Below are 13359 nucleotides of genomic sequence, written 5' to 3'. Positions count from 1 at the left end.
AACCTCGAGCTCATTTCTCGCATGTATTACGCTCGTTCTCGCATGCCCTTCGCTTGCGATCCGTAGCTCGATCACTCATTGGGAGTCGTCGCCCGCGGGACGACCGACGGCGAGACGGCACGGGGCTCTCGGTTCCACGCCGCCCCTTTCCCTCCCTCTTCTCACGCATCCCAATTGTGCAAAGCTGTTGCTTGATTGCTTGATTGCTCGCTGAGCCGCTGGAAACGAGGGAGGTTGGGAGGTTGGCATGGAAATGGTGTGGGTTATTTATGTGCCTTCACAGCACCGATTATTCCGAGAGTCACTTCTTGCATCGTGTGTTTCGCGGAGGGATTGGAGGGCCGAGGGGCGGCGGGCCCGCGTGGCGTCGATAGGGGCAGCTGAGGCCCTGTGCTGGGCCGTCGATCTCGGCTGCACGCCTCTCTCGCGAGCACCAGCCACATCTTACGAGCGAGACGATGGATGCAGGTGTGCATGTGGATGCGACGCGAGGGAGGGAGGTACGGACGCGTTTGGGCGTGTTCAGTGGGTTTCGTAACTTTATCGCTGTCTGTCTGTCTGTCTGCGTGCCGTCGATTTCTCATTTCACGTCTATTACGGCGATGGGGAAGTCCCAATCAACGTACATACCCACTGGTGTTAATACCCGAGCCGAACAATGTTGGTTTTGGAGATTTGAAGAAGGAAAAAAAACAATAAATTGCAGATATAGGAGTTTGTTGACGCCGAATTATTCCAGGCTGGTATCGTTGTCTCCAGAAGCAGAAGGTGTCATGGACGCGGGTTCCCAGGATTGCGGGGAAGGATCCACTGTGGAAACGCGAAGAAGTGCTCGAAACAGCGACGCGTGAGATTATTGAGTGGGAAGCCCTCACGCCTCAGCCGTAGGGCTATGCTGCATCTGCATCTGCAAATGTGATGTGGTTCTGCTTTCCGCTCCGCTCCGCGCTGACTCGATTGCGATCTGCGCAGAACATCAAGGGCAGTAGTGGTGCGACGCTGCAACTCTCTTTCCCCTTTTCTTGTACCTCGAAATCGCACCAATCGTTTCTGTATTTCATGATTGATTGATTGGTGGAAGAGCGAAAAATGGGCACCGTTTTCAAGGCCAGGGCAGGGCTTGAGCCCTGAGGTCGAGGGGGAAGCAATGTCTCGGATGGCTGCAACTTCACCTTTCCATATCAAGACAGTGCTACCTACCTATGTATTTACTGTGGAGGGCGGAAGTGGAGCCGTTCCTCGACGCCGAGTGTGACACTGTGAGATTTGAGCCGCTTGGACGGTGAGATCTGCCTTTCCATGGCGTGCGTGTATCTCGTCGACGTGACGTGATTCCTTTGCCGTGTTTTCTGGGCGTTAAAGAAATTCGAATCGCATCGCTTGCTGTTTCCAGTGCGAGAGGTTTCATTCAGACCCCACATCCCCCCACCTTTCATTCAGCCATCGTCAAATCAAACCCTCACTCTCAAACGACTCCTGATCTGCTCATGGAAGTATGGAACGATATCGAGATGGATGCACAATTCGGTTGCATCACCAGCTGCCTGCAAATCGTCTTTAAATCTTCTAACCCTTGAAAAGCATGTTGCATTTCTGAATCGGACCTTACTAAAATGCGGAGTGCATGCTCACGTTGGATTCCCTCTCTCCCATCCTCCCCGCCTAAAACGGGCCTGCCAAACATACCACCCGCAAAATGGCCCCAGAAACAGAAACATCCAAAACCTTGGTACCGACAAGCCGGACCCCTTTGCTTCCTCGTACCCTGCTTGTTGACATCCTAGCCAATGGATGAAGAGAGGCTGTTAGTAAGTGAGGAACGCTTCCCCCGAGCGTGGTGTGCAAAAGGACTCGATTGGACGCGAGGAAGTGGAGGGAAGGCCAAGCCCAAACCACGCCGCTGGGTAAGCTTGAGGGGCTTGAGGGGTTTTGCTCGCCTACCTGCCTGCTTCCTTTGATGCCAAGGAAATCATTTCGTGGTTTTGAAGCATCTGTGCGAATCTGCAACCTCACGAAATGATTGTGGAGTTGGTAGCTTGGAGACGCGACGATGCGTTTTGATGATGATCTTGTCCGTAGATTACTTTTTGAGCAGTTTGATAGACCCAGCCTTGTGTGTTTTCGAATCGTGTTGGGGCCTGGAGATGGAGAATTCCCCGGACTGCATGTTGTACCTTATCCCTGCCCTTGAGGGATCCCTCCCCTTCCCATCCACTCCATTCGAAGAATAGACGCCGTGAGCACAATACAACCATTAAAGCGAGGCCGTTTTACGATTCCGCGTCCCGTACGTCATCGAATGTTTAATTGTTCCTTTTCCTTTCTCGGAGTTTTTCTTTTTTTCTGGCTTTCGCATGTGGATGTGCCTGATGTCAGAGCACAGAGGGAGGGGTCTGATCTCAACGTTCGCCTTCCTCGGTTCACGCACCAGAAGAAGAAAACCTTCGGAGGTGAAATTCTTCTGAAGTGGACAGCTCGATCAAACTCCCGAGTCCCCAATTTTCCCATGTCTGTGCGAAACCCCCTCTTCTTTGCTTGCTGTGACTAGATTTCCCTGTCGGGGAGCATACGATTTGAAGATTTGAAGTGGGGAGGTTATACGAGTACTACTCTGCTCTGCAAAGAGCTTTTTTTTTTTTTTTTTTTGAAGATTAGGGGTTTAGCCAAGATGAGGGCTGTGGTTGGGAACGCGGGGTCCAAGCCCCTGATTCGTAAGGATGAGTGCTGCTTGGAGACGACACGAAGTCAGGGTCCTCTACGGATTCGTTAGTCACAACACCATGAATAAAATCCATGTTCTATTCTTACCTGGTTATATTATTAACCTTCGCATGCCTGCAGCTGTCATCCACAGCATCTATGTTTAATTTTATATACGGCTACCGCACAAACTCACAGGATCAGTGGTTAGAACCCGAGTTGAGGCTGACCGGCAATGCATCTGCATCCATCCCTCAAGCCTGAAGCCCACAGACTTCACATCAGGTCATGTAAGGGCACGGGTACAGCACGGCCTCTGCATCCCCAAATATCGCCCTTCCCGAGGCTTCCAAGACCCGCGGTAGTTGATTTTTGACAGGCTAGACGGGAGCACTGTTCACAGGAAGGCATTCGCACTCCTGGCTCAAGAACTCATGTGAATCGGCAAAACTGAAAGATGGAACAAATATGCACTCAAGTCACATCCTCCTCCCTCAGCGTCAGACACCCCCAAACAAACCCAAGCCCGACGGGCGGCGTGAGAAGCTTATCCACAGCAGAGGAAGGTGCAGGAAAGACCGGGTTTGATTTCAGGTAAAGTTGAAACTTCGTCCGTGGCGTTTTCGGTCGCGTGTGATTTTTGATTAGGGTTGGTTAGAGGATGACGATTGGGTGCGGACGACGCGAAGGGACCCCTGGACACACGTTCAGCCTCAAACTTAATTTTGGGGCTAGGGGGCTGATGTGGGGATGTGTGGCGGTGCGGGCTGGAAGATAGTGCTTGGCAACTGGGAGGGCATGGATGGATGGATGGGTGGATGTGAAGAGGGGTAGGTTCGTGAGGTGGATGAAGCAGATGAGGGGCAGTGGGTTTGAGGTTGGGTGCTTGCAGGTGTGATGACGAAATGGATGATGAAAACGGAGGTGAAGGGAGAGGTGTGAGGTAACGAATTGACTTTGTGGGGTTGAGGGACTCAAGATTTTTGCTTGTTGCGGAGTCAAAAAGTTAGAGAAAAAAATCAAAGAAAAAAATAATAAAAAAACCAGACGGGGTTTGGCCGTTGAATACGGAGCTGCTGCACAGGAACGGAGAAGCAATTCTGAAATCATCATTGAAGTGGATTCTAGCTTCATGTTTGACAAAGCAAGTAAAAGGCCACGAGACCGGTATGAGGTAACAGTGTGGGGAAAGATCGTGAAAACTTCACTCGGAGCGCAGAATCTCCACTCCGCTCCGTCCCGCCGCGGTACTTGCAGCCCAGGAAAATCACTCTGCAAGGAATTGTGGATTCAAAAAGAGAATTTTCGAAAGGGACGCCGAGATTCCAGAGTATCGCCGGCCGAGCGTGCCGAGTCCATCGTTTTCGCAGCTGCGAAGCCGTGGATCCTGAGCAATGCGGATTTGCACTGTATGCCCGTATCCGCCGCTGGCTTGATGAGGATCTTCACGAAATTTCACATCGGTACCATCGTGCCACGGCGGGGACGTACGACATTCAGCTGTCGCGCTCAATTCCTTCTGGAATGTGGAGCCTCTTGACGCGAGGCGCACGCACGCATACTACGGTATTTCCACCACGCCAATTCCGAGGTTCAGCTCCAAAAGCAAAAGGCAAATGCAAAATGCAAAGTCCTCATCCCTTCCCTCGATTCGGTACCAAATCTACCAGATCTATCGATTATCACACGCCCCCAGATCCAAGGGTCCACCCCCCTCAGAATCCTGCTTTTCTTTTACGAACAAAAAATAAAAATAAAAAACGCACATGCAATTCCGAGGAATATGGCAATCTCGAAATCCAGATCTGAAGGCTCTCTCTCCACCCAATGGGACGATATGGGGGCATTTAGCTCGATGCAGGCTCGATGCAGGCGGGTGCTGTTCCTTGAAATTCAATCTTTCATCTTCCTTCCCCTCTCTTCTCGGCGCGCAGCGGACTAGTCAAGTGCTTGCAGTAGGCTGTCGAGCCTATTTGCAGATAGACGCGCCACGATTCGTCGCGGCGCGAGCACGCACGCGTCGGAAGGGATATATAAAATTTCCACCAAGAAGTTGGACACCGAGCTGGAAGTGAGTGGGTGGGCCGCAGCCTGACAGAATTATTGACCGAGTGGACGGGTAGACGAAGTAGAGGGAGGGGAGGGGGTTAAATGCTAATATAGATACGCGGCGGTAGCTGAGATGGGATGAACTCTTTTGTTGGAGTGAAGACGAATCGGGCATTTTCTTTGAAGTTGAGGGTGGTGCTTAAGAGATGTTACTATTGAGCTGCCAACAAACATAATTTAATTATCGACACGGCGGCTAATAATTGCGCTTCCTTGGCAAACGCCAACTCTCTCAAAATCGTAAAGGCATATTCCCAGTCAAGAAGCTTGAGATGAGGTTACAGTGCTTTGAGATTGGATAGTGTGTTCGGCTAAAAGGGGCAGATTTTCAGTGGAGCCATGTGAAATGACGTAAATGCTCGCGGCCACAAGCTTCGTACGCGAGGCGAGGCTATTTTAGGGGCGATGCGTGTCGGTTCCGGTGGGGATACTCGGTGAAGTGTGGGGAGAATTTTAAGGTGCATGGAATTGTGCTTTTATGCATGAACCTTCTTTCGAATCCCATCTCAACGCTATCTCGAAATCAAATGCGTTTGCATCTTCGAACTTTCTCCACTGCAATGAGATGGTGACACCCTCACGAGGATTGATGCTGTCCGTATCCAGAGCTGTTTCTCCCATTGTTGGTGGATTTTGGAGGCGGAGGTCTCGGCCGGGAGGGAAGGTTTCGGGAGCAGCAAACGGGATTGTTTGGACGTCAATCGTTTGAAATTCTTCGTGAGAGGGACAGGAGAGGCTGGAAATGCAAGGAGGTCTCAAATGTCGACATCCGCGTTACTTCCAGATCCACCAGTCAGAATGCATAGATCTGGACATCACTGAGATGAGATGAGATTGGGTCGTACGGTTGCGTGACGGCTGCCCTGCGAGCCAATCCAACAAGAGAGCAGGGGTGAATCTCCGTCCCCTTACGGAGGGTAGATTGGCTTCCCCACGTCCAGCCTCCTTTTAAATCGGTCCTAGCAAAGATCTTCCAAACGGGCCGCAGAAGAGGCCAGTTCTGCTTTGCTGTTCAAAACTCACCTTACTCCGTAGATGTTGTGTTGATAGGGCTGGGGGCGAAATGCATACGGAAGTGACAGACAAGGAAGGTTTCACGGCCTGGAGAATCGGACGTTGCGATTGGAGTCTCTGTGCGGAGCGGGTTTCTCGGGTTCGTTTCTGCAACCCCCAGAGCACCGCCGCGGGAACGAGGTGGGAAGAGATCCCTATCGTTTTTCTTCCATGGAAGAGGACCGAGCTGAAAGCAATCGACGGCAATTTTCTGACGGGGTTGGAGGTAAGACCCACCGGACTCGTATGAGGTCTTTGACGTGATTTTTATTGTGACAGCGAGGAAGAGAGTTTGATGAGGTGAGGAGGAAAAGGGGGAAGACGGGAGAGGGACGAGGGAACATGCGATGAAATACCATAAGGGGCGGTTGATTACCGAAACGGGAAGATCAGATCTTAACACGGAGAATTATTTATGAGAAGGCGGATATGAGGCACGCACTCGAAGTTATTTACGTGTAATTGTGGATCCCGCACGTCAAGGCTCTAGAAACATACGGGCTGGGTAGGGTTTGGTTTGGATTCAAAATGCAAAGCCCAATTGTGCATGAAGCTATCCAAACTGAAGATCGAACGAGAGCTGCTACGGCACAGCCAGCCATGACAACCCACGAAATGCACAAAATAAAGATCGATAAACATGGCCTGGCAGCAGACCTCGACCGGACATATCCAGATCTCATGTTGATTGTCTTGGGACGAATGGGCGCTGTGCAGATTGTCTATTGTGCTGCGATTTGCTGCATATATCTGCACACGATCAAGGCCGCCGCCGCCTGCTTCGCGTGGAGCGTGATCTCATGATTATGCACGCACTCTGCTCCGCAGCTGCAAGAAACGAAGTGGCATCGAGGCGGGTCTTGGCCGTGGCCCACCGCAGACATCAGGCCTAGAGCCGAGTGAGAAACAATTCCCCTCGCGGCGTTCATTCGTTCTAAGCAGACGCCGGCGATGTATCAAAAGACGAGGTGCCTTGGTTCCTTGGATCCGTGGACATGTGTGTAAGTTATTTGGCTGGTGGAATGGTGCTGGCTCCTGCAGTGCTGCGAGCAAGGGGCTGCATGACTGCTCTGCTGGTGGTGCCCCGAAAGCAGAGCCAGCGTGGAGTCGGCGACAACCCATGAGGACGTCCCGGGACCAATAACCACCATGTCGAGATCCATGGAAGCAGCATGCAACCTTGTTCCTGGCCTGCCAGATCCTGACCTGTCGCCCAGAGTGCGTGCAGCAGCCCATCAGCCATGGAGCCGGCCGGCAGGCCAGCAGGCCAGTGAGGTGTGAGAGCAGACGATGATCCAGTTGCAGCTCGCTCCGCCATCAACACACGCTGGATCCTCAGAGATAGTCGCGTCAGGGCGGGCGTGAAGCGTGTTCGTCAGGTTTGGTCAGCAGCGTCACTCCTCTGGCCAGTCGCTGGCCAAAACGCGCTCACGATCAAGGTTAACCAAGGTTGTGGTCGTCCCGCAACTGGGGGGCACGAGAGAAGGCCTGGCTGTGGTTGGCAGATGTATTTTGACCAGCGTAAGCTTTCACGCTTTCACGCTTCACGCTTCGCCAGCCCGCCAAGCTGCTCATGCTGATTGATGCTCGAACAATGGACTAGGACTAAGGTAGCCCTGGCCCTGAGCTGTGCGCGCTGCAAATCTGCTGCGTGCTTCAGCCGGCCTGAACTGCCTTGGTGGTGGCTCGCCGCTGCTGCTGCTGCTGCTGCAAGCGAATTTGCGAGCTCTCCTGCGTCCTCTCGCTGCTCTCGTCTCCACCGCGCAGCCTTCCCGCAACCGGCCTAGCGCGCCTCACCACCAGAACCCGTTCTGCTGCTCTCACGACACGGCTCTCTTCCTTTAACCTCCTCTCTCTCCATCCTCCTCCTCCCTTCTTCTCCTCTCTATACCCTCGAGACCTCACCATCTCACCCCGAGGGAAGGAGGACCCCCCACAAGACAATTGACAGCCCGCTACGTTGACGACAGTCGAGAACCTGTGATGCCCAAGTGCACCAGATCCCTCGTCTCGTCGGTCCGTACCTGTCAATTCAGATCACCTCGAGGGAATTAATTCACCCACCGCCCGACGCTTCAGTCCCTCCGCCTCATACCCTCTCCTCCCGAACTCGGATTGAAACTTGGCCTCTCGCCAATTTCTTCCCTGGACCTTCCGCCGTTCCTCGATTCAATCGACTGTCTCTTCGTGTCTGCCGACTCCCCTTTTCCAGATCTGCCTCGATATCTATCGAAAGCTCTCTAGAATACCTCCATCACGATCATTGAGTGACATCTCGAGTGGTGATCATCTAATTGAATTGTCAGCTTGTCACGGAATTTCCAGATTCGATTGGCACCTTCAGTTTTAAGATTACGCTCCACCCAGGTAAAGCAGAGATAGTTGACATCTAAAGGTAAGCTTCAGCTTCCACCCTTGACTCCAGCTACCCTTCTTGTCTTTGGGACGATCTAGGCTGACCTTTTCTCCCTTGCCTAGCATTTGCATGCCAACAGTCGCGTATCTGGTGGCATTCTCCCCATCTCCTCCCGACCACTCGGCACGCACCAACCCACCCACACTACGCAACCGCAGGCTGGAGACGTTCACTCGTTCATCCGCCTCGCAGATTACCACGCAATCCAGAAGACTGGGACGATTGTCAGGCACTCACGTTCAAGTCAGCAAGGGATCTACCACTGTCCAAGAACGGGAGCTTCCAGTCCCCGTATCTCCTATTGGTACGTTCTCAACCGCGTGATAGAGCATTCCCCATGAACATCTCCATCTTTCTCCCCCTTTTTTGTTGCTTCTGTGGCTTCCAGACCTGCATCCCTTCGCTCCACACTACCACGAAAATTTTCGCTGACTTCAGCCTTGCACAGACCCACGATATAAGTGATCTTTGACCGGCCATATCGGTCTCATCACCTTGGATACCAACGGTCTCAAGTTCTCGGCAGTCTCGAACTAGCCACTTCATTCATTTCCGTATAATTCTGACCCAAAGCCGCTCACTAATCTAATTCGTCGACTGTACTTGTTCTCTGGACAATACAGTACATTCCTTTCACCATTGAGCACTGTCGGTCGAAGCTCCTGGAGAACTTGACGTCCACTCTTTCTAGTGCTCGATTCAACGACCTCGAAAAATCCTTCACCATTCAATATGGCGTACCACCGTCAACCCTGCGATAGTTATTTTGTGGAGGAGGCCTACCCACAGCGTGCTACACAAGAATACTTAAAGATGATGGGCCGTCGGAAGCAAGAAGCAATGGCGAATGAATTATCGAGGCAGGCGTGTGATGCTTACATTGAGGACATCGTCAATCACATGCAGCAGATGGAGGTCAATTTACCTTGACTTTCAGTTTCGGCTAATATATGCTAATCTTCTTTCAGGACGAGACACTTCCTGACGTTGCCTCGATAGACATCCAACAAGAGATCCAATGGTTCATGAGACCATACCTGATCGACTTCCTTATAGAAGCACATGCCGCATTCCAACTCCTCCCCGAAACCCTCTTCCTTGCCGTCAACCTTCTCGACAGATATTGCTCAAGGCGTGTCGTCTACAAGAGACACTATCAATTGGTGGGATGTGCTGCACTTCTCATCGCGGCCAAGTATGGTGATCGCAAAGAGAGAGTACCAATGATTCGGGAGTTGAAGTCCATGTGTTGCTCACTTTACGACGAGGATATGTTCACACAAATGGAATGGCACGTCTTGAATACGTTGGAATGGGTTATCGGGCATCCTACCGTCGACACTTGGTTGCAGCTTTCCTTGAAGGATGGATCCGCACACGAGGATGTCGAGGTCGAGCACATGGCTTGGTACATCTGTGAAATCGCCCTTTACCACAAAGACTTTGTTTCGAAAAAGCCTTCCATCATGGCTCGTGCTTCGTTGGCCTTGGCACAGGGTATCTTGGGTCGGTCAGACATCACCTCCGAACATGATGTTGAAGTGAGCAAGACCATCTTGGAACTTTCGCACAAGCTCGATCGTCCTTCGCAAGTTCTCTTCCGAAAGTATGCCGCACCTCACATGTCTCGAGTCTCCATCACCCTCGACCAATTCCTCCAAGAACAAGAAGCCCTGAACAGGCAAGCCAGCCCACCTACACCTCCATGCGAGCCGGTGATGCAAAAGCCAACCATGTCAATCAATGCCTTCCCTGGCACGCCACAAAAACCTTATGGCAATATGGTCCATGGTTACATGACACCTCCCATCACACCAGAAGGCGAGTACTTTATGAATGGCAATGAAATCAAGGGATATCATGCAGCACCACGATGTCCCGTCACACCTACCCCAGCAGGGGCTCTTTACATCCCGCAACAGCAGTACCAACCATATCAAGATATGACAATGCATTGATCCCGCATATATCGGACTGCCTCTTCTCTTCTTCTGCAGCACCCCACCTCGGAGCTGCATCTGCCTCTCTCATATGTAGTACCACAATTTGTATCGACTTCACATTCTCAAAACAGCGGCGAATTCACGAAGCGAAAAAGAACTCGGTCTCGGTCTTCCTACTTCATCAAAAGAATTCATTCATCTGTGTGGCATAAGCGTTTCCTTCCTCGTCATCTCCGGCATTAGCGCTTGATTTTCCCCTGGGCCTTCCACATCTGCGTCGTTGTTTGTCGTTATGTTAGCGAAAATTTCCTTCAACTCTTTTTCGACCTTCTTTCCTCTTCCCGATCTCGTCAGGAAGAGGAGTTTATTAGCGTGGAATTCGATCTGATCTCGATTGCGATACCACTTTTTCCTGCACAGCACCTTTGATTCATTTGAGCGAGCGAATCGATTTGATCGAGGAAGAGAAAATAAATCATGGTTGGCTGGCTGGGCGGCGGGCAAAAATGGGTGGAAATATGGGATGGATGGATGGATGGATGGATGGGATAGATTGCTACACTACATCGTCGACTGCTTCCTTTCTGAGGAGAGCTTGGATGGATCGACTGGATATTTGCTGGCTCTCGAATGCGAGGGGTCTTGCTGGATGGAGGGAAGGGGTTGCATGAGAAGATGCAGTGGATGATACCCAGTGCTTGCTACGGTGGAGAGAGGTACAAGGAAACAAACAAATGACGAGAACAAACAAACAGGGGAGCTGTGCCAAGCGCATGGTTTGCTCGATAGATAGTTAATTGAGGCATGCAAGCACACAGATCCTCTCTCTTTGCCTTTGAACTGTGATGTGACGTTTTCGGTCTAAGCTTCTCCATTTGCTCTGCTCTGCCTGCTCGCTCGCCTTCGGGGGGGCTGCTTTAATCTAGCGTTCCAGTGGGAAGAATTAAAGTGAATTCTGGTTGTTCGGGTAATGCGAGACCAATGAAGAGGGGAGGGGGCAAGGAAGTGTGATGTTCTCTGGTTGACCGCCGGGAGAACCCGGTTGCCAGGGAGAGAGAAGGGTGAGATCTTGAAAATAGGGGTAAAAGGGGGGTCTCGCTTAAGTTAAAGTGGGGCGGCATTCTTTGTTACAACGAGACGTGGCAACGATGACAACAGAGCAACGAGAACATCAAATTTTGGTTGGGAGTTTAGAGGGTGTGTGTATTATCCGGGTGTAGTGCTGGTAGAGTGGGGACAATGGTTGCAGAATTGGGGTAGATGGGGAAGGGAGAATGGAGAAAGGGAGAGCGCGAGGGGCTGGGTTGAGGTTAGGAAATGGAAAATGACAACATCAAGGGCTATGATGGCCAGGAGATTGATAGAAATAACTCGAACTTGCAAGTTGTCAACTTTCGTTCTGTGGAATAGCGTTAGTGCGTCGAGTCCTTGCTTATGCTCTGCGGGGTCCGCTATTTTTAGATACTTCTTTCTACCTTCACCCGACCTCGATCGCAGAGTAATGTACTAGAGAATAGTGGTAGCTCGACCTAATTCCATCGTGACAAGGACAGCGCAGGGGCGGGCGTTTTGTTTTTATATCAGGCAATCACGCATGTTCTTTTCTTGTCACTAAGGAATGTGTATTGTATAAGTCAAGAAAAGGAGCAGGCGCTCACATGCATTTCCGCACCTTGTTCCAGCCAGCGCGCCTAGTGCAAGTCAGTCCCAGCAAAGCGAGGAATTGCCGACGAGTACTTCACTCTCCTGCCTTGAGCTTTTCGTTAAATCGCTGTCACTGCAACGATGAAGCGAAATTATAAAGATAAAACGAAGGGAAGACAGAACTCGGCACCTACTGGTGGATCTGTGACGCCGTGGGTTTGAGTGCGGGGGCACGCGCAAGGACAGTAGGGAGTTGGGGTGGCGGTTGGAGGAGGGGGATAGCGAGGGAAACCGGAAAGAGGTTTTTCGAGTTCTTGTATTAGGAAGTAATAGCAACGAGAGTTTTGACGGCAATAAGAGCATTGACATAGTAGACGGGAAATGGAATTCGGAGAAAGAGGGGCAGATATCATGAGAAGAGCTTTTTATTCATTGTTCAAGTAACAAATTGCGCTTTCAAGTTCAACGAAGGCCCTCTCTTGAAAGTCGTTTGCCTGCGCTAGGGACAATACAGCTACAGATATCTAAGCTTCATTGTTAGGTAAGAATTCATTATCCAGATATTGCTTTTTTATGCTCCCACTTATCATTTAGCCTTATAAAGGTAGGCCGATAAAGAAATTATAGGACTGCTCTTTGCTTAAACAGCTTAGGCTTTGATTAAAAGGAGACATGGCAGCGACAACGACGAAGCAACTCAAGATATACATGGACCAGGGGAATGAATGATGGCGGGGGGCAAAGTGGATGCGGGTATCAAAAGCTCTAGGCGTGAGAGTGGGGGATAGTGACGCAGTAAACGGACTTAAGCTTGTGGGTTTGGGCAAGTAGATCCAATAATAATGTGTACCAGGAAACGGGTTGAGGAGGGGAAGGAGCAATGGCGACAAAGAGCTTAATAACAACACCGAAACTTGATCCTTCATAATCAAGCACTGGCAGATTTACTGAGAAGTTGGCTTTTGAGACCGAGTGTATACTTCAATGAGGAATAAATACGGTCTGTTTCTGACCAGAAGAGAAGGGAATAAAACGATCGCCGGTACAATGGTTGGAAAGAGGGGAAGACAGTAGAAAACTGGACAAGTTGACGACAACCAGCGAGAGTGAGACAACGATAAAGAATTTGGCAGCGCTGTAGAAACTCATGTACATAGCGCTTCTTTTACAATTACTAGCAATATCTAAGAAGGTTGACTTTCGCGAAGTAAACATTTGCGAAATTAAATACTGATCTGTCTTTAATCGTGTTAGTAATTGTGCAACGTGTCGGATAGTATTCTATACCGTCAAATCCTAAGTTAGTGTATGTTGGCATTGTATTAGAGCCCACGGCGTTTTATACTAACCAAGGAGAATAAATCAAGAAAAGGCTGATGATCTTTACGCTATGATGCTCAAGTAGTTGCGATCGGGTTTGTGTCTGGGGCAAGAGCTGTCTTGTGAAATTGCTTACTATCGTTTCCGTTAAAAGGCGAATAAAGAGGAGTAGAC

The 13359-nt window shown here is 50.6% G+C and overlaps 1 protein-coding gene across 1 annotated transcript; it reads left to right on the top strand.

Annotated features, from left to right (window-relative positions):
• Positions 1–9010: 9010 nt before the first annotated feature.
• Positions 9011–10236, top strand: K444DRAFT_543476 (uncharacterized protein; the record flags this gene model as incomplete). The annotated part of the gene is made up of 2 exons (XM_024875970.1): positions 9011–9193; positions 9247–10236. The coding sequence occupies 2 exons, from the start codon at positions 9011–9013 to the stop codon at positions 10234–10236; spliced, it is 1173 nt and encodes a 390-aa protein (XP_024729358.1).
• Positions 10237–13359: the final 3123 nt, after the last annotated feature.

This window comes from Hyaloscypha bicolor, assembly GCF_002865645.1.
Source record: "Hyaloscypha bicolor E unplaced genomic scaffold K444scaffold_175, whole genome shotgun sequence".
NCBI classification, from domain to species: Eukaryota; Fungi; Ascomycota; class Leotiomycetes; order Helotiales; family Hyaloscyphaceae; genus Hyaloscypha; species Hyaloscypha bicolor.
The sequence above is the reverse complement of the archived record's forward strand: the minus strand, read 5'-3'. Positions and strand labels throughout refer to the sequence as shown.